We start from the raw sequence: 27,804 nt of genomic DNA on the forward strand, positions 1-27,804 counted from the left end.
TTCCTGTCAGCCAGCCAATTTTCAATCCATGTCAGTACTCTGCCCCCAATACCATGTGCCCTAATTTTGCCCTCTAATCTCCTATGTGGGACTTTTATCAAAAGCTTTCTGGAAGTCCAGGTACACTACATCTACTGGTTCTCCCTTGTCCATTTTCATAGTTACATCCTCAAAAAACTCCAGAAGATTAGTCAAGCATGATTTTAATGCATATTTTAACTTAATACTGGTCTGGTATATTTTAGTGAACATGATAACTTTTTTTAAATTAAATATAAATGAAAATGCCACACACAATGGAAGAAATTCATTAAACATTTGTCTTCTCAATAAAAAGATGCATATACTGTATTTTAGGTTTAAGAATTGCAAAAAGAAAACAGTGATCTCTTTACACAGAATACTGCTGTGCAATTTTTTCTATAAAGTTCAATTATCTATGACTTAATCTAGTCTCAAGGTCTACTTAAATTGCTTTGTTTACTAATGCAAGTTTTCCTATCAAAAATTTTCCAGAGTACATACAAAATATAGTAGCCAAACAGCTAAAGATAATTTTAACTCAAGACCTAAAATATAGAACTTTTAAAGTTAATGTCTTTGTCCCAAAAATACTGTTTTCAGTTTTGTAGTCCAAAACCTTGCCACGATGTTCTAGAATGTACATTTTGTTCAGCTTCACTCACCAAAGTAGTATGTAGCAAAGCTGGGTATCTTAGAAAAACAGCTAACATGTACATCAAGTTACTGCATTGCTTAAGATTGTTAAAAATTAATGTTGGCAGAATATTCCACAGTTTACCATTTAACTTGAACATTTCATGACTATCTGTTACGTTGTTGATACTTATCAAGGAACTGAGAGTAACAAGTTAAAGAACAGAAATAGTAGAGAATTGGGGCTTCAGTACCACCCATATTGTCCACCAGGACCACCGTATGGGACACCTGATGTAAATTCAGATTTACGACAATTTGAATGAAAGAGTTCAGGCAAGGTCTTCTGCAAAGGCATCTTTTAAACAAATCCAGATCTTGACACAGGTGAGCTGGAAGGACATGAGGCCCATACGCAATTCTTTAGAAAAAGCAAAGAAAAAACATATTTAGTTAGAACTGAATGAATCTAAGCGACTTAAGCAACCTTTAAACAACAATGTACCCAAAAGCTATTCCAGACCTTTTTTTTTTTAAAACGCAAGATGCAGAATATTAATAGGTTGATTTGTTGCAATACTTTATGTTGTGTTATTTTAAAAGCTCTAATCTTTTTGAGGCAGCTAGGTATCATTTGAATACCTAGAGGCTGATGATCCAGAGGCTCATCCAAACCATGAATTTGAATTTATAGTTCCCCTATCAATGTCATTAGGTTGTTGCCACATCGCATTCACCTTGGGAGAAGGGAGAAAGCAAAGAGGTTCTAACGGAAAGTATTTCCCCCTTAATTTGGATGAACTTACTAAAGTACAACAGTTTGATTAGTCAAGGCTATTGAAAAGGAAGGTTCAGGTAAATCTCATTTAGTGCGATATTGCAGTTGCTCTAGAACCCTTGGGTTTTGGCAAACAAAAATAAGAAAAATGAGGGAGGGTGGGAGGTGTGAAATGCAGTTAGATCTTAGATACTAATTATCTCTTGAAAGTAACTTTAAATATGCTCAATTGACCATTTTACATTGCTGCTAAACTACAGAAAATTCATTAATAATCTTTGTAATTTAAACAAAATGTCAAGATCTTTTACCTGTAATTTATTGTTGCTCTTGCTGCAGACTCTAATAGAGTCATTGGTATCTGCAAATGTATTGTTGGAATGAGAGGGTTGGGGTGTTCAAAGGGATTTCCAAATAGATCCACATTCTCAAGGCACAGCAACTGGAAATCACACGGAAGATAAGGCAACTTGTTGCGTGCTGCTGTAAGGAAGCGCAGTTTAGTTAGCTGTCCTATCCTGTAAGGAAGTTGGACTAACTCATTATCGTCCAGCTTTAGATGAACGAGTTCTTGCAGTTGACAAAACTGAAGAGGGAGAGCTCGTAAATGGTTGTGGCTCAAGTCCAAAAATTGCAGTGATTTTTGCAAAGTGGAATTACACAATCCGATGCTGAATGTTTCCAGGTAGTTATTATGCAAAACAAGCACAGATAGGCAAGCAAGGTCTCCAATGGTAGCTGGAAGTTTGCGTATGTGGTTATTACTAAGATCTAGTTTCCGTAGTCTTCGTAGGCAAAGCATTCGCATATCTACACGTGCCAGTTTGCAGAAGGAAACCTGCAGAAATTCTAGAGAGTATGGAAAATTTGTAGTAATAGGATAATCCTTTCTTGATGTTATTACCATTTTGGTTTTTGGTTTTTCGACTTCAGAGGTTTTCACTGGAGTCAGGTTGGACAGTGATATACTGTCTATTTCACTACCTCGGTGAGCCAGCCTTAAAGCTGAAAGGAAGTTCCTCAAATTATTCACATCTGCCTGTTAGCAAAAGAAAACAGTTTATCAAATATTTGTTCGATGTTTTCATTTAAGTACTATTTTAAAAATACTTTGATTTATTGATAAGACATTTGTTTTACCATTCTGAGCTATGCTCCATCAAGTAATTATTCTCCAGAAAACACAGTGGAATCAGATTGTAAGATTACTGATACATGTAGGCAAATATTCCAATTATTGGAATAATATTTTTGAAAAGATCTTTAAAAATGGCACACAGGAAGTCCATTCCAGCAAGGAATGTTGTATAGATTGGTTATAACTCTATCTCAATGGGAACAGGTGCCTGGTGAACCAGATATTAAACAATTGGGATTTCTCATCAATGGGATAGTGGATTATCGGAGTTTCATTGTAATAGGAGATAGAGGTATAACCAATCTACATAGCATTCCTTGTTGAAATTTACTTCCTGTAAAGCTGTGCATGTAGAAGTGGCAGCTATGGTGGAGTAGTTCAACATTTCCTCATTACAAGTACTTAGATACTTAACACATTCAAGCCAAAAAAAAGTCAACCCAAGGCAAGGTATTGAAATCCAAATCACCCAAGGTCAACTAACTTTGACTTTCAAAATAAAAATCAAACTGCTGGTAGGACATGATCTGCAGTGGGATAATTGGGAAGGTGGGGCGGAATTTTCAACATTACTGGTTGGGACTCTGCATCAGAATTCCTCCTGTTATTTGGTTGTGCTCCAGATTCCATCATCTGCCTCTCATTTCTGCAACTTCACTGCAAAGTCTCCTCAAGACATGCTGATTTTGAAGAGATTTACTTCATCTCTTTGACAGCAGTTTTCCAACTCCCTCTCACCGTTGCCCCAGCTCTTCAGACATTCTTATTAAAACACATTACTACAGCCACAACCTTCATCAGGACATGTCTTCATTGCCATCTTGTTCTGCAAGCTTCCAGCTCTATTTCTATTTTTTGCAGTTTTTCCCCCAGCTACGATCTCAAGTACGTGCATTCAATTCATCCCTCCTCCCCAGCTTTCCCTTTACATCCCATACTCTGCCATGCCTTTGATTCCCTCCTGCAGCCCTGGGATCTCACGCTCCCAGATGTACCAGGGTCTGAAATTCTTCTGCAACCTCTGCTGTATCAACTCAGAAGGATCAGAAACTTGCTCAGCTCCAGGTTCATAACACACCATTGGATCTTACTCCTTTTTCCCATGTCACAGTTCTCACCATGGGCTCCTTGCCCCTCCCCCACCTGGTATCCTACCTGCAGCACCACTCTTCCTCTCTCCCCTTTCCCTGAACCTCCTCTTCCCCCCATCACCTCACCCTCCCTTCCCATTAGTCTCCCGCTTCTGACCATATAGGCTTTGTCCCATTGCCTGTCGGGTCTTCATCACATCACCCGATCACCCCTTCTGACCTACCCCCTTTGATGCCGTGTGGTTAATCATCTGCCAAGGACTTACTTTTGTACTCTTGTGCCCCAGCATGATGAATTCTGGACCCACTCTTCTGTGCAGAAAAATGGCGCTTTTTTCCTCTCCCCTCGCTGATAGCTCTTTTTCAGATCTCTAACACTCCCCTTTCTTTTCAGCACCCCATTTGGGCCTTTTATCCTCTCTTAACCTTTTCATTTCTTACTGCCATCACATCAACTGCCTTAACTTCCCCACTCACTTCATCCCATCCGAACACTCAGCACTCCACACCAATCCCAACCTAGACACCTCAGTCCTGATGCAGGGTCTTGACCAAGAAGTCAGTGATTTGTTACATCCCTCCCTCCCCCCCCCCCCAAAAAAAACAGATGCTGCTCAAACTGCTAAGTTCCTCCAGCAACTTCTTTTTTGCTCCAGGTTCCTGCTACTGTAGTCTCATGTCACCCTTTACTTTCATACTGTTCAACACAGAATTAAAAGTGCTATTTCAAGTCCAGTTCAACCACCATTGTTAAAGTGGTAGGTATTGAATACTTGAGCTGATTTTTATCACGCTGCAATAGTAAAGCTGGATTATGACTGTACGTGAGCAGTTTATGTGACTATTTTGAAATAGCAATTAAGACATTTCTTTTTGTCATTTATTACAATAATCATCAGGATAGAAACGATTACCATGTATCTTCAGTCTCTGTGAATTAAAACAAGTACCTCTACAGTCCAATTACTAGAACCCTTCTTTCTCTGCTTCTCACAAGTAATTGATTAATCCTCCCCTAATCTCACTTCCTAACACTCTATTAATAATTTAGGTACAGCACCCATGCTCATTTTGACATTAGTGGAGGAGGGGTGTTCTAGTTGTATGCAAATAAGCAGCATTACTTATTTTTAAATTTGTTTGTATTCAGTTTTGAACAATTACATATGAAAACATAGAATTATCAAAATGAAGCACTGAGAGGCACACACACATGTGCATTTGTCCAAAAAGTACATTTAATAGAACCCCTCTACATTTGTAGTTTTACAAATATTGTACCAATACACCATAAGTTGGCAAACGGAGTTAAAGGTAACTCATCTTTTAATGGGAAAGATCAGTCATGAGGGTTTTGATTCCCTTAATATCCAAAAATCTATTGATCTTGGCCTTGAATATACTACAGCACAATCCTCTTGGATAGAGAATTCTAAAGATTCACCACCCTCTGGTTGAAAAAGTCCATTCTTCTCCTCCATGAACTGAATAGTCAGCCCATTATTTTGAAACTGCGACTCCCTCCCCCACCTCAGTAGGGAGAAATATTTACTCTGATTAGCTTAACAAGCCTCTCGAGAATTTTTTTTTAACATTTTCATGAAATCATCACTCACTCTTCTTTAAGTGCATAGGCACAGTCTATTTAATCTCTCCTCGATTAACAAATCCTCCATCTCACAAATCAATCTGGTGAACCTTCACTGCACCTCCTCTATTACAATTATAACCTTGCTTAGTTAGGGAAACCACACCTGTGCACAATATGTTAGATGCAATCTGACCAGATATTTTCCTAAGTGCTTGTTGCTCTTACATGTAATCTAATTGATACACACCCAGGTCCCTCAAATTCAATATCACTATTTAAATTTTCGTTTTTGCTACTAAAGTGGATGACCTCTTATTTCCTACATATTACATCTGCCATGCACTTGCCCATTCATTATATCCCCACAGAACCTTTGTGCATCCTAGTATAACCAGTTTTATATCAGCAGCAAACTTGGATATATTACACTTGATTCCCCCATTGATATACATCACAGACTTCTGATCATGACGACGACTTTATAATGTTGCAACTTAAGAGTTCTTCTGAGATTCTAAACACATCACATCAACTGGCTCACTCGGCTCAGAATTATAATCAAATTTATTATCACTGACTTATATGACTTGAAATTTACTTTTACTTTCCAGATTCTATACAGTGCAACTTTGTTTTCAGAATCTAATAGATTCTACAGTTGCTGGAAATCCAGAGCAACAAATACAAAATGCTGGAGGAACTCAGTAGGTCAGGCAGCCCCTATGTTGTCTGCTTATTCTTCTCCAGAGATATCACCCATCCTGCTGAGTTCCTCCAGCATTTTATGTGTCTCATGCTCTTTTTATTCAGGAACACAGTTATAGTTAGTTCACTTTTAACTGATGGATTTCTCGTCTATAAAGTATGTCTAGCTTCTTTAAACGCTTCCTAGTATTAACTTCTTTTCAGCTTTCTGAATCATTCTACTTTTTCCTTTAGCAAATTTTTATTAGAGATAAATCTTTTACCCATGCATATGCTTGTCACTTTTGAACAATTTGGAACCACTTCAAAATATTGTCGTCACAATTTTCCTTTCAATGAAATATATACAGTGTGCACTTTATTGGGTACCTCCTGTACCTGATAAGGCGGCCACTGAATGTATGCTTCTGCACACCACTATTGTAATGCATTTTATTTGGGCTAGTGTCACCTTCTGGTTCCTTAACGTTGACATAGCCGGTGGGGGGGGGGGGGGGGGGTGAGTAATGGAGATAAGCCTTTACTACCTACTAAATGCTTCCAATGGCGTGCATCTCAAATAGCCTTTGACAACCACATGTGGCTTATCTACTAAGTCTGGCAGGACCATTTCTACTGACAAAAGGGGAAGAGATGGGTTACTGGCACTTTAAGACCAGTCACTTCAGGCAGATGGGGCTCATCAGCCATGGTTGGCAGCTCATCTAGGAGAAGAAAAGCACTGATCTCAAACCTCTGTTGCCTTGCAACTATACCCACTCATGGGGAAAGAAATCCAGAGCTGGAGTGCCTAAGGCAGTCCTACATCGAGTTCAATGTTGACTGGCAACTCTTGTGCTGTTGCTGGTGTCAAACTGATTGGTCTCAGCTGCCCCTTTAGACTTAACAGTTTTGTGTGCCGAGAGGAGCCTGTTGCATGGGCAACAGCTTGCTCTCCACGTTGGACTGCACTGGCTTGCGTAGGATGCAACCTTCATGGTCGACCCAGATCAGAGGGCCTACTGTCCCCTTCCTGTCAGCCTGAACTAGTCTGGCCATTCCTTCCTGACCTCTCTCATTAACAAGGTGTTTTCACCCAAAGAACCGCTGCTCACTAGGTAGTATTTGTTTTCTTGCACCATTCTCTAGAGAATGCTGTGTGAGAAAATCCCAGGAGATCAGCAGCTTCTGAGGCACTCAAATCACCCCATCTGGCACCAGCAATCATTCCATGGTGAAAATCACGGATCACATTTCTTCCCATACTGATGTTTGGTCTGAACAATAACTGATCCTTTTCTTCTTCTTCTATTTCTGGCAGTTTAGACACACCTAGGCATATTACTGCCCTCCGCAGGATGTATAATTAATTATGGAATTTCAAGAAACTCAAATTTTCGAAAATAAACTAGTCACACGTAGAAACTGAATAATAAACTCTTCAATCAGATGGTGGTTCTCTTGGTGGCCTAACAAAGATTTAATAGAAAAACAAAATACATTTAAGTTGGACAGCCTCTTGAACAATATGCTTCTTTCAATTTTATATGGATTACAACTCAGCAAAACATGCTGAACTATCTCTGGACTACCACAGTCACATAATCCAGTGGAATGTTTTCCTATTATCTTTAAGTAATAGTCTAGCCCACAATGACCCAACACAAGTCTTGTTAATTTCACCATATCTCTATGATTTAAAGTTTAACAGTCTGAGACCTTTTTTAAATAGTGGGTAACTAGAAAAGAAATGCCTTCCCTTTAATCCATTTTTCCAATCCTCCTGCCATTTCTTCTCTATACCTTTTTTTAAAAATCCTACTTCTCAATTCTGCTCTGCCTAGGGATACTCTAATTCCTACTTGCCCGCTCTGCAAGGAAGACTTTGCAATGCCATCCACAATTTAATTTCCTTCCACCCCAGCATGCCCGGGTATCGATGTAAATCTGACTTCACAACCCATCTTCCCTACTCTAAACAAAACTAAGAGAATCTCAATAAATATGTCAGGCAACACACACAAAATGCTGGTGGAACACAGCAGGAGGCAGCATCTATAGGAGAAGCACTGTCGACGTTTCGGGCCAAGACCCTTCGTCAGGACTAACTGAAAGGAAAGAACTATGTCAGGACAAGCTTTTGATTTATTCCCTTTTATAGCCCTTAAGACAGCAGCAGAATCTGAACAGATAACCCTGCATAGTCGAGAGTCTTCTATCCACCATAAGGCCCAGAGGTTTGCTAATAATTCTGTTGCAAACACAGAAACACCATCTGAAACCCGGTGACTAATCTCAATTCCAAGTTGAGACACGTACATCCCAAATCCTGCCTTGCTGCTCTCTGGGTCCATTGAGCCATCAGTAAAAATCTTCAGATAAGATTCCAATCTATTATTTAAATATTCATTTATGATCGACACTGTTGAAATTGCCCTGCTTCCTTGAAGCTGAAAAAGGAGAAATAGGTCTACTTCTGGTTTTGGCAAAAGCCAAAAAGGAACGGGTGGTAAGCACATTTGGTCAACTATGTCTTCCTCGATCTGTTTCAATTTCACAGCCCAGTTATTAACCAAATCTAAAAATGGACATCTTTTAATTTTACTTTGATGCTCCAACATCTCCTGCAAAAGACATTTTGATGGACAGCTGTGATTGAAGACATTTAGTTTTGCCCAATACTGCAGGCCCAACTTAACTCGCCTTAAACGTAGAAGCGTTTCTCCCATCTCCACACATAATATAGGGACTGATGTTGTTCTAAAAGCTCCACAACAGAGTTTAAGTGCTTTAGACTGCAAAGAGTCTAATTTTTCAAACACTGCTGTAGCAGCAGAACCATAAGCAATACAACCATATTCAATAACTGACCTAATTATTGCTAGATATATTAAGTACATAGTTTCCTGTTCTGCTTCCCAGCCACATCCAGCAATACTTCTCACAACATTTAAAACTTTTTCACACTTTCCAATTGTTTTATCTATATGAACTGTCCAAGTAAGTCTTTCATCAAACTAGACACCTAAAAACTTGAATACCTTGAGTTTTTCTAATGGAGAATCATATAGACACAATTCAAAATCAGGAATCTTTCTTCGAAAGCCAAAAATCATATTTGGACTCAGAAGCAGAAATGCTGAAACCCCATTTATTTGCCAAGTTTTCAACTGAACTTAAAGCCTTTTGTACCTGTTTTAATATATACTTGACATTTCTTCCTCTTTTTCAGATTGCACCATCGTCTGCAAACAGCAATTTGCCAAATCCTGTCCCTACCTGATCAAAGATATCATTTATCATGACATTAAAAAGAACTGAACTAATGATGTTTCCTTGAGGGGTACCATCACCTATTTTAACTAACTTGGAGCTTGTTCTACCTATCCTTACTTGAATTGTCCTTTCCTTAAGAAAATCTTTGATCCAATTAAACATTCTTCCACAACATAAATTAATAAATCGTCCTTCCACAGTGAGTCATATGCTCTTTCAATATCTGGAAATACATTTACCATTACTTCTCTATTTTGAAATGCTTTTTTAATATCATGATCTAAAAGGGCAACAGATTCCATTGTTGATCTTCCAGTTCTAAAACCATTTTGATAGGCAGCAAAATGTCCCTTATTTTCTAAAAAATAAACAAGTCTGTTGGTGACCATTCGTTCCATAGCTTTACAAAGCACTGATGTTAAAGCTATAGGCCGATACGAACTAGGGCTAGACACACCTTTACCTGGCTTTAAAACTGGAACTACCACTGCATGCTTCCTTCTACTGGTAATTTTCCTTCTTTCCTCACTGAATTAAACAAAGCTAGCATTTCTATTAATACAGAGTCATCTAAATGCTTAAGCAATTCATAACACAGTCCATCCCTACCAGAAGTGTTTGAACCTGATTGGACAGGTTCCTGCAATTTCTCAAGGGAGAAAAACAAACTTTTGAAGATATTATCATCCAAACTCCTGTCCAATTTCCAACTTTAACATAATTTTCTTTCTCAAATCACCTGGCTCTCCAGAACTCTAACACTTGGACCACCTCTACAAGCGTATCACCCTTTTCTTTGTTGGTTACAGCTTCAATACCTCCTTGCAGCAAAACTGGGATAGGTGGTTTTCTGTATATCCCTGACATTCTGTGAATGATCATCCATAGCTGCTTTATAGGTGTCTCAGTGCCCAGGATTCCACAAAATCTTCTCCAACTATCCCTCTTTGCATTTTTAATTACTTTCCTTGCTACTGCTCTTTCCTTTTTATACTCCATAACATTATCTAACACTGGGTACTTCCTTAATTTCTTGTAAGCTCTATTTCTGTTTCTTACTGCTATATCACAATTTTTATTCCACCACGGAACTAATGCTCGAGCCTTAGGAACATTCCGTAGCGGAATAGTCAACTGACCAATTTTATGAATTATAGAACAGAGGAATTAATTTGTCTATGAAGCCCTCGCTATCAGTCTCCTCTATTATATCCACAGTTTTCTCCTGGTACTCATCCCAATGGGCCAATGAAAAATTATACATAGCAGCCCTCTCCTCAACTTCTACTATCAAATTTCTACCAAATCTACATAATATAGGATAGTGATCACTTCCTAGTGTGCATCTGTCCACAACCTCCCATTCCCCAACACTGGCTAAGTTTTTAGCAAGTGATTGATAAGTCTAAGTGACTACATGTATTCTTTACAATATTAAATCTTGTAGGCTTTCCATCGTTTAGAAGTACCATGTTGTATTTACCTAGAAACCCCTCTACTACCGCTCCATTACTATCTTTACTTTCACTACCCGATATAGGATTATGAGCATTGAAATCTCCAACCCAGATTACTGGGGATCTTACCTTATTCATAATTTCATCAAAATCTGATACCATCATATCACATGGATAATAAAAGTTAATCAAAGTTGTTTGACCACGAGAGCTCCAAACCTCCACAGCCACAATTTCAAGGTTAGATTTAAAATCAAGTCTAAACTGAAGTCCTGTTTTTATGAAAGTTGCACACCCTCCACCAGATTTACCTGTTCTGTCGGCTCTCAAACTATCATACCCAGGGATCACAAAATGTAAATGAGGCTTTAACCATGTCTTCTGTTTACAGATCAAATCAGGGTCATCTTTAAAAGTTCTAACAAATCAAGACTGCTGAACAGATCCTGACCCAGATCTGGGCCGTACCTCTCAAATATCCAGACCTGACTTGCACTACCTTACTTCCCCTTTTCTATTTTCTAATTATGATTTATAATTTAAATTTTTATTATATTTACTTCAATTTCTATTTCAGGGAGCACGAAGCGCAGAATCAAGTATCGCTGTGAAGATTGTACGCTCTAGTATCAATTGTTTGGTTACAATGAAGTAAAGTAAGTCTTGTTAATTCTTGACCATTTGCAATTAAACTTCTTGCATGCCATTGTAATAGTAAAAACATTCAAATACTAATTATTGGCCTCTTCATCCACATGAAGCTCCTCCATACTCTGTGACCCTGTGAAGTATTCAGTGATTGTCTGTCTGTCATATACTCATGTAATTTTTCCCGGTAAAACCTGTTTCATATCAAAGAATCTCTCTGCAGCTCCAACAACTATTTTTACCATATCCAACCTCTTGGTTGTAGTTTTAGCCCCAACCAGCACATCAACAACAAATGCCATAAAAGACTCTTTAGTCATCAATAACATGTCTGCAGGAACCATAGCTGGAGAACGTGGAATGTGCTGACTCCCCATCGTTCAAATATTTTCTTTACTTATCCTTTGCTCTCTATCAACTTTCTTTACTGCCTCAGCATATATTTTTTGTTGGTTACTAACAACCTGAATTCTGCTTTGTCTTGATAAAATACTCACATCCTCTGAATGCCACTACATGGTCCCCTCCACAGTTACTGCATTTAGGTGCCGCTGCCTTACACGCTTACATCATCTTTTACCTCGACATGTACTAGCAATGTATCCAAATTTCTGGCAATTATAACAGCGCAAGGGAGGTCTAATATATTCTCTAACTTGGTAAGACATGCTCCCAAATAGACTCTAGTTGGAAGGACGTCACCTGCAAAAACCAGTAGGACAGGAGAATCCCAATCACCTCCTTCTCTCAATTTTAATCACTTAGTTTCAATCACTTGACCACCTTTAATATTGTCCAAAATTTCCTTTTCAGTCACGCCAGACCAAATACCATACACTACCCCCCTAACTCCTTTCCTTTCTTTCGGAGTAATACACTCCACTTTCACAACCAATTTTCCCGCTGTTTTAGCACTGTTATATTGGTCAACATCTTTGCAACAAATTTTCAGCAATCCATTATACAAAATCTTGGCCTGAAATCCTTTACCTATTTGGTTCTCTAATACTGCTGCCACTTTCAAAGGATTAAGGGCTCTAAATCCTCCTTCCCCTTCCATCTGACCTGTAATTTTATACAGAACTGCAAATTCCTCTAAGTCACCTGTTTTCCTCAGTTTGTTGTCCCCTATCACATCAGGTCTTTCACTTGAAGCACTTCTTTTTTGGCTACCCTTACTTCTGGAGTATTCCACAGACACCCACCATTCTCCTTCAATCTCAGCCACCCCCCCCCCCCTTTGCAGCCATAGGCTAGAAACTAACCCTTTCAAACTACTAGGCTGAATAAAGGGGAGGAAAATAAATTAATAAAATATGTAAAATTAAACAAACTGGCCAACCAAAAGTTAAGGGAAAACACCACTGGTTGAACCCCCAACTCAGCCGTTCGTCACCCTGATCCTTTTCACCACGTCTGCATGCTTTAATGAATTGAGTTGCTGCCACATGATTAGCTGATTAAATACTTGCATTAATGAGGCATACAGGTGTACCTAATAATGTGACCAGGGTGGAAACTACTGAAAAATATGGAGTTAAGTGACTTTACATCCTGAGACACAATAACATTCCATTGTGTAGTAGTAGAGGCCAGTTCAGTTGTGTCATTTAAGGTAAAATTGGATAGGTATATGGACAGGAAAGGAGTGGAGGGTTATGGGCTGAGTGCGGGTAGGTGGGACTAGGTGAGATTAAGAGTTTGGCACGGACTAGGAGGGCCGAGATGGCCTGTTTCCATGCTGTGATTGTTATATGGTTATTGTCTCACAATCCTCAGCTAATTATTTATTTCATTTAAGATCTGCAATGTGACAACATAACTAAGTGACTTCCATGAAACAAAGGTTATTCAAATAGCTACAAGCATACAGACAAGTGCACATATGGTGTAATTGATTAACCTCATGTACTACATTGCTTACATTTAAATAGGCTAAATGATGTCAAACTGTTAAAAGTTAAACAGATGTTCCCTGATTATACTGTCTACCTTCAAAATCAGAACTAATTTCCTGCACCTACCATCTACTGTATTCTTTAGTATATATAGCTAAACAAAGTTGCCTGAAATTGAAATTTTAAGAAAGACAATTCCTTAAACAACAAAGGATTTACATACAAATTAAGAGCAGAAGAATGCCAATCAAGGCTACTCAACAAAATCACATCCAATCTGACTATAATCCATGTTCCTACTTGCTCCAGTAACCTTTTGTCCTCGTTAAGTATCTGCTTAACTCTTCAAGAAGCAGTGGCTTAGGGTCTTAGGATACCTTCAATGCAGAAAATCCTTAAGACTCATAAGCCTCTAATTTTTTGAAAACATCATCACATTTGTCTTAAATTGGCAACCCCTACTTCTAGGAACTTACACAAGAAACATGCTCATCACAAACACTTTGTCAAAACCCCTCAGGAACTTATCTGCTTTGATCAAATCAGCTCATCTTCAAAACAAGAATTAAAATAATATCTTCTATTTTTAATGTGAGCAAAGTATCTTGAAATGTAGCCAATGTTCTAACATAAGGAACACCGCAGTCAGGTTTCACAAAAGTTATACAACAAACATTGTTTCAGAGAGCCTGTTTTTCCCCAAATAAATCAAAAAAAGATCAGTACATCCGCCAATCGGTGGATTCAGTTTGATCATGCAGCACTCCCTCAAGACATTGAGGTGTTAGCCTGGGTTATGCCCTCAATCCCCAAAACAGGTTTTGAAACCATGGCATTTCAACTTAAAGAAAAAAGCATGCTCCTGCTGAATGATGACATTTATACAGCATCTTTTGTGTAATTTGAAATTTGTAAAGCAGCTGAAGGCATCAAAATGAAAATGGGAGGCATGTTTTGGAACGGGGTAGAGGTAGATAGCTGGAATGGCGTAGGAAGGAGTTTGCAAAGTGCAGAGCACATTGTCTGAATTTCCACCACTGAAAACAAGGAAAAGACTGGAAGGAAAGGTAAAGTGTTCGTTATGGATCTTAACATTAAAGAAGATCATAAGAATTTTGAAGAAATGCCTGCAAGTATTTGAATAATGGGTGAAAATTATCTAGCTGATATGGTTAGAAACCAAATGATCAGAAAGGACAAGGTAATCATATTTTGTTGGAGGTTGTTCTGCATAAACTGAAAAAGTTTGTTTTTGAAATACATTTTTACTGCATAGACGCTGCAATTAAGAACTTTCAAGAAACTGGCCATATTACAGGCCACTATGAGAACACATTCAAACAGTGTCAGAACTGAGAAACATAAGCTCCTGGCAATCTGATAAAGAAGAGAGAGATGTATGACAGGTATAGGCAACAAGGAGCAAATAAGGTGCTTGAGGAGTATAAAAAGTGCAATAAAATACTTAAGAAAGAAATCAGGAGGGCTAAAAGACACAAAGTTGTTTTGGCAGTCAAGGTGAAGGATAATCCTAAGAGCTTCTACAGGTATGTTAAGAGCAAAAGGATAGTAAGGGATAAAATTGGTCCTCTTGAAGATCAGGGTGGTCGGCTATGTATGGAACCAAAAGAAATGGGGGAGATCTTAAATGGGTTTTTTGCATCTGTATTTACCAAGGAAACAGGCAAGGAGTCTATGGAAATGAGGCAAACAAGTAGTGAGGTCATGGAACCTATACAGATTAAAGAGGAGGAGGTGCTTGTTGTGTTGGGGCAAATCAGAGTAGATAAATCCCCAGGACCTGACAGAGTATTCCCTCGGACCTTGAAGGAGACTAGTGTTGAAATTGCAGGGGCCCTGGCAGATATATTTAAGATGTCAGTATCCACGGGTGAGGTGCTGGAGGATTGGCGGATAGCTCATGTTGTCCCGTTGTTTAAAAAAGGCTCTAAAAGTAATCAGGGAAATTACAGGCCGTTAAGTTTGACGTCAGTAGCAGGTAAATTATTGGAAGGAGTACTAAGAGATAGGATCTACAAGTATTTGGATAGACAGGGACTTATTTGGGAGAGTCAACATTGTTTTGTGAGTGGTAGGTCATGTTTAACCAATCTATTAAGAGTTTTTCAAGAAGGCTACCAGGAAAGTGGATGAAGGAAAGGCAGCTGATGTTGTCTACATGGACTTCAGTAGGGTCTTTAACAAGGTCCCGCATGAGAGGTTAGTTAGGAAGATTCAGTTGCTAGGTATACATGGTGAAGTAGTAAATTGGATTAGACATTGGCTCAATGGGAGAAGCCAGAGAATGGTGGTGGAGGATTGCTTCTCTGAGTGGAGGCCTGTGACTAGTGGTGTGCCACAGGAATCAGTGCTGGGTCCATTGTTATTTGTCATCTATATCAATGACAATTATCTGGATGATAATGTGGTAAACTGGATAAGCAAATTTGCTGATGATACAAAGTTTGGAGGTGTAATGGACAGCGAGGAAGATTTTCAAAGCTTGCAGAGGAATCTGGAACAGCTGGAAAAATGGGCTGAAAAATGGCAGATGGAGTTTAATGCAGACAAGTGTGAGGTATTGCACTTTGGAAGGACAAACCAAGGTAGAACATACAAGGTAAATAGTAGGACACTCTGAGGAGTGCAGTAGAACAGAGGGATCTGGGAATACAGATACACAATTCCCTAAAAGTGGCATCACAGGTAGATAGGGTAGTAAAGAGAGCTTTTGGCACATTGGCCTTTATAAATCAAAGTATTGAGTATAAGAGTTGTAATGTTATGGTGAGGTTGTACAAGACAGTGGTGAGGCCCAATTTGGAGTATTGTGTGCAGTTTTGGTCACCTAATTACAGGAAGGATATTAATAAGGTTGAAAGAGTACAGAGGTTTACAAGGATGTTGCCGGGACTTGAGAAACTGAGTTACAGACAAAGGTTGAATAGATTAGGACTTCATTCCCTGGAGCATAGAAGAATGAGGGGAGATTTGATAGAGCTGTATAAAGTTACGATGGGTACAGATAGAGAGAATGCAAGCAGGCTTTTCCCACTGAGGCTAGGGGAGAAAAAAAACCAGAGGACATGGGTTAAGGGTAAAAAGGGAAAAGTTTAAAGGGAACATTAGGGGGAGCTTCTTCACACAGAGAATGGTGGGAGTGTGGAATGAGCTGCCAGTTGAAGTGGTGAATGCAGGCTCACTTGTAACATTAAAGAAAAACTTGGACAGGTACATGGATGAGAGGGGTATGGAGGGATATGGTCTAGGTGCAGGTCAGTGGGACTAGGCAGAAAAATGGTTCGGCACAGCCAAGAAGGGCCAAAAGGCCTGTTTCTGTGCTGTAATGTTCTCTGGTTCTATACATGTGATATGAACATCGATCCTTGACTGTTCGAGACAAATATGCATATTGATAGTTCTCTGAACCGGATAAACCTGCCAAGTTTCTGAAATAATGGTAAAAAAAATGCTGGATACACAGCAATTTCTCTGTTGGGACTGAAGAAACAGCTGATAACCTGCATTGTAGTCAGCAATAGTTGAATTCAAGTATGTTTTAAGTTATAGAGAAGTGGTGGTGGTGGGCGGGTGGTTGGGGTGGGGGTCATGGCAATGGAGAGAACAAAGGGAATGTCTCTAAGAGGACAGAGACCAAGAGGGGATGACAAACATGTGATGGTGGTGTTAGCTGAGAAAGGCTGACAAAGGCTTTTTAAGTACTGCTGATTTGTCTGGAAGAGATACAAATAGAAGGAAATTAAAATGATCAGAGGAAAGAACAAAAAATACTGTAGTGAGAGAAACTCTGCAGTTGCTGCAAAACTAATTAGAAGGAATGCTGGAAATATTCAACAGGTCAGACAGAAACAATAAAGAGTTAAATGACCTGATTGAACACTGACTGCAAAAGGCTGGCTATCTGAAATTATTGAATATGATTATAAGGGTTGTAATGTGCCAAGTCAAAGAATCAGTACTTTTTCTCAAGCTCATAATGGGCTTTACTGGGACACTGTAAGACAGACCAGAATGGAAATGGAATAGAAAATAAAAAGTGTTAGACAACTGGAAGCTCAGTCATCCTCGCAGACTGAACAGGGGTGTTTTGCAAAATGGTGATACAATTTGTGCTTGGTTTGTCCAAAGTAGCATAGGACCATTATGAGCCACACACAAGTTTCATTGAAGTTGTGCCCTAACTTCCATCTTGCTGATCTGAGCAGAAAAAAGGCTGCTATCATAGTTACTACATTAATCACAGCAAAACCTCAGAGTGTGTACACTTGCTCCTTGAACCTATTTAAGTAATAATGAATCACTTCAATTTTAACACATACAGGTTTAACTTTTAAAACTGAGATATGAGAAAATGTCACTTTGTACCTTATTTAGACAGACATCCACTGCTGGCTCCTTGAGTCTGATGGTAGCTTTTCCCTCCTCCACGAATTTAGTGAAAAACTGTTCTATATTTTCTTTCAGCTGCAAGGAGATATTCATTAAAATATATTCTAGGCTTTATAAAGTTCACATGTAATGTAAGAATACACTCACCTTATATTTACAGCCCGATTTGTCTTTTATTGTACAAATCAAGAGATGAATGGTTGCCGAGTTGTTTTTGATGCCTCGATCATTTTGTTTTCCTATTGACAGAACTGCTCGGTTGCCCTTCCCTCTGTTCCTCATACCGAAGGTTGGGAGCATCCGATTGATGACTTCCACTTCACACTGGAGCTTCATAGTATCTGTAATAAAATGATCGCTCACTGTAGACATAATTCTGGACTACTGGCGAATACAGCATTCCCTTGGACGCCTAGCACATAAACAAGTTGCTAGCATGAATGCAGTGTATTTTCATTCCCGATTGGCTGATTCTGCGGTTAAAGCCGACTCCGAAGGCAGCTCAGATGGTGTCACACAATGGAGAAAACGCCCCCTTCCCTCTCCTCCGCGGCAATCAACCGAATACAGCTGTGGGTCATTGAGAATTACAGCGGTCAAGAGGGAGAACTGAATAACAGGCGGACACGGGAGATTCGGGGATCAAATCTACAGTGGGGAGGGAGAATATTTAGAGAAGAGGGAAACTAGTTCATTTCAATAAACTATGAAAATTGTTTTTTTTTAAATAATCTTGTAAAGGGACCAAAGCTTTGTAAAAAATGCCAACTGGGAGAAAGGTCACTTGCTTCATTCTGTACAAACGTACCCATATTCCGGTAAGTGCCATTCCCAATCTCCAATAAATATACACACTTTCTATTGTACTTCGATGTTGCTTTAGTTTTGTCAGCACTATAAACAGGATTTAAACCTATAACATATCCTCGCAAACGATTTTTTCATACGTCCCTTATTGAGTTAATGATTACTAAAGTTCACAATAGTTCGCAGAGACTGGTTAAACAAGACTTCAATTTTGTTTGCAAAACATATGACTGTCCACATCCAATGTAATATCTTTCAGATACTATTTACATGCTGGAACCGCCATGAGGAAACGCCGCCGTGGCACGTACAATACAACCACGAGGGTCCAATAAAAGCTGAGACCGAAGAGGCCAGTTTTGTACCAGAGAACATTGTGAACAAGACTCCGTCACGTTCGCCGTGTTCGCCACATCTTTATGCAAATCAGTAGTCGTCATAAGCCGAGAACAAATCGCAGCGAGATGCTTGTAACTAATGAGCATATTTCAGGGTGGAAAAGACCCTCTCGTGGAATTCACCCCTTACTCCTGTAGCCCGCGTCAATCCCCTCGTTTGTTACTACCATATGAAAGCGCTTTTTCTAGTTATTATTTGATAGAAAAACGCCCAAGTATTCTCAAAATAATTCTGCTAAGTTTTGAGGACGATTCAATGCAAACGCTAACAATTTTTGCAACGGGACAATAATTTATAGTGTTCAATACCTTTAATAGTAAAGATTTACTTCAGCTGAGGTTCTGAAGAACCCAACATTAATAAATAACAACGACAGGTAATGTTAATAGAAATTTTTATATAATGAATCTCCAAAATAAAATTTGTCCTTGTGGTACACACTAGCCAACGGACACAAACGCAAAACTTCCGGTGTGGTGCAAATTCTGTCAGCTAAAAGACTCAAGTCATACAAATGCAAGTTCTTATTGCACCAGTTTCAGTGCATTTCTTCACTGATTTATACAAAATAGAGTAGACACCATCTGAATCTCCTCCATAGCTCAAAACTTTTAACAAGATCCTCTGTTTGAAAAAAATCTGTTACAAACATGGAAATATTTCACACCAGACGTTATACATGTCTCAGGAAGTTTACCATTAACTAAATGACTTCATTCAAAATTATGATTTTGTTTATTTAGCGATACAGCACAGAGTAGACCTTTCCGTCGCCCAGCCAAGCTGTCCCAGCAACCCCGAAACCCCAATTAACCCTAACCTAATCATGTGACCATTTTACAAGGACCAATGAACATACCTGGTACTGTCTTTGGACTGAGAGGAAACCAGAGAATCAGGGGAAAACCCACAGGGACGATGCCATTAGGAAGTTACCACCATCACCATTAAGAAGTCAACACATGTAGCTTGCAGGAGCTATGTTGCCAATAACAAGCAACACTTCAGTAAAGCTTCAAAGTGCCTTGCAATAAACTTGTATAGTTAAGCATCTTTAGTTGCAACTTAACTAAAGGGACTTTATTGAGGGATTTGGAAGAGTGAACCACCAATACATTCACTAAATAGGGCTGCTTATCACCCAGCCTGTGATAAAGTCCATTTCAGGGGATGCCAAAACACACCTCCTAATTCCATTATTGATGGGCAAATCTGAAACTGATGCTGGAAAACTAAAATAAAATTGTAAAATACTGGAAACAAATCAGGTAACATGCAGAAAAAAAAGACAGCATTAGATTACTGACCAGATCTGAACAAAATGAAAAGGTCTGTTATTTAGAATCATCGAATTCAATATTGAGTTTTGAGTTTTGGAATGTGCCTGGCAGGACAATGATCCTACATACAAGATATCCTTGTTATCTTGTTATCTCACCTTTTGATGATGCACCTTACAGCTCCCAGACATGGCAACGAATTCAATTATTTAAGATAACTGTCTTTCTAGCTTGTTCTAGAACTGGCAAGTTCTGATGAAAAGCAAGTGATCTGTAACATTAATTCAGGGTTTCCCTTTCTTCATTGTTCATGCTTGACAGGCTGAATATTTTCATCATTCTCTGATTTGTTTCAGATTTCCATCTCTGCGATATCTTGGTTTCAGCATTTTTCAAAAATTCTCCCCTATTCTCATTGTCTTCCTATTAACATCTGCTATAGATAAATCAATTACCTCCATCAGCCAACTTCACTACTGCTCATGTCTGTCAATATTTCTTGAGACACGCCACTTCTTGGCCTCAAGTGTATCAATTTCTTTTGCCTTTTCCTCTTCTCTGCAACTTAAAACATGTTTGATTTTTTTAAAACTAGTTCTGAAGAGAAAGGTCTTTGACTTAAAATACAGACTGTTTAGATCTTTTCTTGGATATCAGCTGATCTGAGTTTTTCCACATTTCCTGTTTTTCCCCTGTCTTTCATCATCATCTGAATGTTTTAAGTTAAAACTATATGCTGACTTCAGTGTGATTCAGGATTCTAGAATGCAGGATGTTGAGTCAGTAACCCACTATCCTGTCAGTCCACTCAGAAGATTCTGAGCTGCTGGTTTCAATACATTTTTCTTACAAAATGAAACATCTTGCCTCTATGAAGACTCTACAGTGCAGCCTCATATACATAAGAGTATAAAAGGAACATTTATTAGACTCTGGAACCTATATAGAGAAAAAAAACCTTCCAGAATCCATGAAATGCTCTTAACAATTAAAAAACATTTTCTTCTTCATAAACCATTTGTTTCTTTTGACATAATCTACAGAAAGTCATCATTTCCCAGTCCTTTGCTAATTCCATAAGATGATCAGAAATGCCAGGACAATTTTTTCTATGAGATAAATTCTTATCACTTGGAACATGCATTTGTACAGCACCTTTGGCAAAATTAAATACGGTATTCTCAGACTCTCCCCACCCCCAAAACAAGGGAAGAACTGCTTGTGTAACGTTTCAAAAAGTTGATTATGGAGTTTGAAGACTTAAAAAATTAAAAAAGGTTAGAGTGATAACTCCAGCTGCTTGGGGTCCAGAACCCAAAGGCAGAACAATCAATGACAGGGATTAGAATCAAGGACATACAAGCTCTAGGAAGACTGACAAAGACTTGTGACAGTTAGTCAGAGCTTATTGCTAAAGCTACAAGAGTGAAAGAAACAAAGTGGTGGATTAGGAATGCACAGAGTACATGGGAATGTTAACAGGTAAATTTTTAAAAAATCAAATAATATAGAGGAAATGAGGATTACAAAATGAAGATAATAATGTATTAAGAGATTGATAAATGACAACAAATGTGGTGATGCAAGTCTGGTTCTAATAGTTGACACAGGTGCTGCTTTTAGGAAGAGAGTAGAATATTGGATCGACAAGATAGCAATACCTTTACAAACAAAAGGGGGAAATACAAGTATGTAAGAAGCGTGGTCTATATACAGTTGCAAGAAAAGGTTTGTGAACCCTTTGCAATTACCTGGCTTTCCCCATTAATCACTCATAATATGTGGTCTGATCTTTATCTAAGTCACAATCTGACAAACACAGACTAATATCAGACAAACACAATCTGCCTAAACTAATGACACACCAACAATTGTACTTCTTGTCAATACTGAGTACACCATTTAAACAATCACAGTCTACTTTCAAAGAAAAATGTGAACCTCTGGGTAATGCCTTCTATTTGGAATCAGGTGTTCCAATCAATGAGATGAGATTGGAAGCAAGGGTTGGCGAGGTGTCATGCTCTATTTAAAAAAAAGGACACAAATTCAGGTTACTGACAGAACCTGTTCTTCTTAAGGGAGATCTGTTTATATGCACCATGCTTCAATCAAAACAACTCTCAGAGGACCTTACAAGAAGAATTATAGAGATGCATGAAGCTGGAAAAGGCTACAAAGCATTTTTAAAGACCTGAGTGTTCATCACTCATCAGTGTGAGAAATTGTCTACAAATGGATGAAACTCAGTACTGTTGCTATTCTCACTGGGAGTCAGCATCCTGCAAAGTTCACACCAAGAGCACAACGTGCAATGCTGAAGGAGATGAAAAAGAACCCAAGGGTTAACTGCAAAAGATCTGCAGAAATCTCTAGTACTCACTGAAGTCTTTGTGCATGTGTCCACTATAAGAAAAAACCCTGAACAAGAATGGTGTTCATGGAAAGACGAAGGAAGTCACTGCTCTCTTAAAAAAAACCCATTGCTGCATGTCTCAAGTTTCCAATAGACCACCTGGATGTTCCACAACACTTCTGGTACAATGTTCTGTGGTCAGATGAAGCAAAAGTTTATCTTTTTGGCAGGAATGCACACTGATATGTTTGGAGAAAAAAGGGCACTGCACATCAACACTAAAATCTCATCCCAACTGTTAAGTATGGTGGAAGGAGCATCATGATTTGGGGCCTGGACAACTTGCAATCATTGAGGGAACAATGAATTCAAAATTGTATCAAGATATTTTACAGGAGAACTCCAGGGTAGCAGTCCATCACCTGAAACTTTATAGAAGGTGGTTGATGCAACAAGACAATGATCTGAAACACAAGCGAAAATCAACAACAGAATGGTTTAAAAAGAAGATTCGTGTTTTGGAATGGCCAAGTCAGAGTCCAGACCTTTGTCGCAATTGAGATGCAGTGGCATAATCTAAAGAGGGTTGTTCATGCAAGTTATCCAAGAAATATCATTGAACTGTAAGTTTTGTATGGAGGAATGGTCTAAAATTCCTCCTCACCATTGTGAAAGTCTGATCAAGAGCTATGGGAAATGTTTGGTATTAACAAATTTGGTTTCAATAACTTATGACTTTCATCAGGTCAACAACTGGTAAAATATTCAAGTCTAGAGGAACACAGGGATATGCAGTGCATGTCAATTCATCCTTGACAGTACAAGGACAAGGTGAAGATTATGAAAGCTCCAATGCCATATTTAAATTTGCTGACAAGACAGACATACTTTATTGATCCCAAAGGAAATTGGGTTTCATTACAGTCACACCAACCAAGAATAGTGTAGAAATATAGCAATATAAAATCATAAATAATTAATAATAAGTTAATCATGCCAAGTGGAAATAAGTCCAGGACCAGCCTATTGGCTCAGGGTGTCTGACACACCGAGGGAGGAGTTGTAAAGTTTGATGGCCACAGACGGGAATGACTTCCTATGACAACACACTGGGATTGGCCAAATCAGCATATAGGAGAAAGCTTGAAAATCTGGCTGAATGGTGCCAGAACAACAGCGTCTCTCTCAATGTCAGCAGACCAAGGAGCTGATTATTGACTTCAGGAGAAGGAGACTGGAGCTCCATGAGCCAGACCTCATCAGGGGAATCAGAGCTGGAGAAGGTTAGCAACTTTAAATTCCTTGGTGTTAGCACTTCAGAGGAACTGTCCTGGGCCCAGCATGCGTGCAATTGCAAAGAAAGCATGGCAGTGCCTCTACTTCCTTACAAGTTTATGAAGATTCAGCACGCCATCAAAAACTTTGACAACCTTTTACAGATGTGTGGTGGAGAGTATATTGACTGGCTGCATCATGGCCTGCTACGGAAACACCAGTGCCCACGAACAGAAGAGCCTACAAAAAGTAGTGGATATGGCCCAGTCCGTCACAGGTAAAGCCCTCCCCAGCACTGAGCACATTTACATAGGAAAGTAGCATCCATTATCAAGGACCCTCACCATCCAGGCCGTGATGAGTAGCTGTTGTTTTGCTTTTCCACAAATGGTGTCTGACCAGCATTTTTCAGTTCCTATCACCGATGGGGCATCTTTTTGTCAAGGTAAAAATGTTCACCTTCAATGGTCACATAAACATCTTGTTATTCAAGCTATAGGACAGCAATCTGGCTTGTCCCTTGGCACTGCGATGCTTATTACTGCTGCCCTGTTCCCATCAGCTAGCTCATAACCAAAGAATTACTTGCTAATTATTGAAAGGAATGAAGTACTTGTATAAATAGTATTTAAATGTTGTCAGAGGACCATCTGACTGATCAGGGTAGGACATATGCAATAAATAGCAAAGTCCTCAAGAATACTGAAGAACAGTGAGACCTCAGTTGAGAAGTCCAAGAACCCACGAAGTGGACAGTGTTAGTCACAACACCGAGTACCAGTGAAGGGAGGTAATGGCACAATTTTTCAAAACTTTGGTTAGGTCATAGCTGGAGAACTGTGTACAGTTCTGGTCACCACAATTAGGGAAGAATGGGATTGCATTAGAGATTCGCCAGGATGTTGCCTGGAATCACACATATCAGTTACGAGGAGAGATTGGACTGATTGGGAAACTCTTCTCAGTAGAAACCCTGAGTGTGCTTGGAATGTGGTAAACTGTCCAATTGAAGTCAGTACTCTGACATTTAACTACTATCCATACAAGTATTTCTATCACCAAGCTATCTTATTACCAAAGGCTGCTGATTAAATTCAGGTAAGTGATAGCATAGCAAGGTATTTGATAGCATAGTTTGATGGTGGATGGAAGGCTTATTTCAGCCAACTGACCTAATTCCACTCCTATATCCAAGTGTATACAACACTTCCCAAGCTCACAAAGTCTACCATCATGAAGGACAAGGAAAACAAGTACTGGACAATATCTTTATTTTCATCTCCAAGCCACATATCATCCTGACTTGAAAATATACTATTTGTTCACTATTACAGTCCAACTCAACTCCCTCTCAAACAACACTGTGGTAATACTTTCACCCAAAAGGCTTCAGCAGTTCAAGGTTTACTGTCATCTTTGAAGACACTTATAAGAATGCATAATAAATGCTTGAGTCAGCAAATGTCCAATTGTCAAAAACAATGAAGAAACATACCTGAGGCAATAATTTCATAACTCCAGAAACATGAATTCAGAAGGGAAGACAGTATTGGATATACTCAGTAGGTCAGGGAGTAAACTGCAAGCTTTCTCACTTTTGCAATATTTTACTACAGTCAATGACTCAAAAATTCAACTGTTTCTTTCCCCTCAGGTGTTATCCGACTTCCTGAGTAACTGATCTTGTTTTTATTGTTATTCTGTCAGACGGGGGGAGGACCATCTTCAAGACGCGGGAAGAAAACCGGTGGGGTAGTAAAAGTACACGAACCGTCACGGAGACCAGCAGGCCTCGAACGGACCCAACACGTAAGGGAGAGCGATGACACCCACCCACCCTCCCTCCCTCCGGCCCCGCTGAATTTAACCCCCCAGGGGCCGAGCTCACAACCCTTTCTACAACTGAGGTATACTTACCGTTTCACACCGACCGAGCAATAACAACCCGGACCGCCGTGCACCAGCCACCGGAGGTTTCAGGTTGCCCGCGTCTGGCGCCCCGCCCACCCGGGCAGCCGATTGGCGCAAATCCCCACCAATAGCAACCGAGAGCGGCGGCGGCGACCCCGCCCTCCTCACGCAGGGTGTGATCTCGCTGGAGCCAGAGGCGGCGCTGTGGAGTCACAACGTGCCGTGGAACTGGAGCTGGAAACGAAAGGGCTCTTATAACATGAAAGCAGCTCAGCAGCTCAGGCCGCATCCGTGGAGAGGAAAACAGAGCATAATTTTCCAGATCGATCAAAGATTATTTTATGTAGGTATTTCAGTTCCAAAAGTTTCAGCTCTCTCTGGCATGTGGTGGTTGACTTCTTTCAGGCATGGAAAATCTGCAAGTTAAATTTAACTCTTTCTGCTACCATTAATTCATTATATTTACCAATGGTAGATTGATCTGGAAATTGAGATCACATGTAATCTAGGGTGAGCTGGCCAGTTGGATACAAAATTGGACTGGTGGGAAGTGGTAGTGGAGGACCAGTGGTATTCTGCAGGGATTGGTGCTAGTTCCTCTGTTACTTGTAAAATATATTAACAATTTGTATGGGAATATATATAATGTTATAACGTCTTTGCAAAGAAAACATGGCATCACAGACATCCCACCCTGCAAAAACTCATTTGAGAGATAACACCCCCCCCCCCCCCCCCCCCCCCCCCCCCCGTCAACCCCTCCAAGGGTGTATGTAATACTTTGTTTAGTGATTTTGTCCAATCTGTAAACCAATTTGGGTATATGCAGAAAATGTGACATTAAAATATGTACTTATATTATCATGGAGTTGTTTTTTTATTCGATTACAACTTTAAGCAAGTCTACAGGGAGTTTGGCCTCGGTATATGGACAGGAAAGGAGTGGAGGGTTATGGGCTGAGTGCGGGTAGGTGGGACTAGGTGAGATTAAGAGTTCGGCACGGACTAGGAGGGCCGAGATGGCCTGTTTCCGTGCTGTGATTGTTATATGGTTCAATGGTTATATGGTCAAGTAGGACATCAATAGAGTAGCTCCTTAGCAGCTAGCCAGCTAGTTCAAATAATGAACAAATGACACCTGTCAAACTCACCTCAACATGTCTTTTACATTTTAACCCACCATGGGCAATAGAACAGTCACTGTTGCAAACAGTGCAGTGAGCAATGCTGTCATTATTTTTGAGGTTGACTGTAAAGCCCGCCCACAAAGAAAACGGATAGGTCTACTTAGCACAAAAAGAGACCAATCAGGATGTTCACTCTCGCTCTTGCTTTTCCTCTTCCTCTCAAAAAAATCGATTTCTGGGATATTGTATATAATCTGTAGGTGTCAGGGAGCCGCTATCAATATGCGGGAGAGTCCTGGAACTTCCGGGAGAGGTGAGATGTCTGGCAACGCCTCGACTTTCAAATGTATACGGTATACAACCTGAAATCCTTACCTGCTGCAGACATCCTCGAAACAGACAAAAAAGCCCCAAAGAATGAAAAAAGTAAGAGCCCCAAAGCCCCTGCCCCCCACCCACCATGCAAGTAACAGCAAGGCCCCAAAGGGAGACCATGGTCTACAGTCCATCAACAAATGCTGTTCACCCCAACAGTTCAACATCCTTCAGCCACTCTCACTGAGAAGGGAGACAGAGATGTCACTCCTTCCACAACCAAGAGGGAAACAAACTCGCCATTTTGATGTTACAGTCTGTAGCGTTGCTTTCTTAGAAGTTTGCAAAGTTTCAGCATGTCATATAAAACTTGAACAAACTTCCGCAGATATATGTTGGAGAGTATACTGACTGGTTTCATCATGGCCTGGTCTGGAAACATGTCCTTGAAAGGAAGAGCCTATAAAAAAAATAGTGGATATGGCCAGTCCATCATGGGTAAAGCCCGCCATTCCATTGAGCACATCTACAGGAAAGCAGCATCCATCATCAAGGACCCCCACCACCCTGGTCATGTTTGCTTCTTGCTGCCGCGATCAGGAAGCAGGAAGCAGCTCCAAGACCCACACCTCCTGGTTTAGGAACAGCCATCAGTCTCTAGAACCAGGGGGATAACCTCTCAACTTCATTTACCCCATCACTGAAT

General features: G+C 39.7%; 1 protein-coding gene across 3 annotated transcripts; it reads right to left on the reverse strand.

Annotated features, from left to right (window-relative positions):
• Window positions 1-306: 306 nt before the first annotated feature.
• lrr1 (leucine rich repeat protein 1) lies at window positions 307-25,769 on the reverse strand. Of its 3 annotated transcripts, none has more exons than XM_059959436.1 (5): window positions 25,663-25,769; window positions 17,776-17,969; window positions 17,605-17,703; window positions 1,747-2,474; window positions 307-1,078 (listed from the first exon to the last, which is right to left on the reverse strand). In XM_059959436.1, the coding sequence occupies exons 2-5, from the start codon at window positions 17,962-17,964 to the stop codon at window positions 826-828; spliced, it is 1,269 nt and encodes a 422-aa protein (XP_059815419.1). In that variant the 5' UTR covers window positions 17,965-17,969; window positions 25,663-25,769; the 3' UTR covers window positions 307-825. The 3 variants fall into 3 exon arrangements, with proteins under 3 accessions (XP_059815419.1, XP_059815414.1, XP_059815412.1); XM_059959431.1 differs by lacking the exon at window positions 25,663-25,769 and adding an exon at window positions 18,437-18,688; XM_059959429.1 differs by lacking the exon at window positions 25,663-25,769 and having other exon boundaries at window positions 17,776-18,135.
• Between the last annotated feature and the right edge of the window lie 2,035 nt (window positions 25,770-27,804).

Source organism: Hypanus sabinus, chromosome 2 (assembly GCF_030144855.1).
Source record: "Hypanus sabinus isolate sHypSab1 chromosome 2, sHypSab1.hap1, whole genome shotgun sequence".
Lineage (NCBI taxonomy): Eukaryota > Metazoa > Chordata > Chondrichthyes > Myliobatiformes > Dasyatidae > Hypanus > Hypanus sabinus.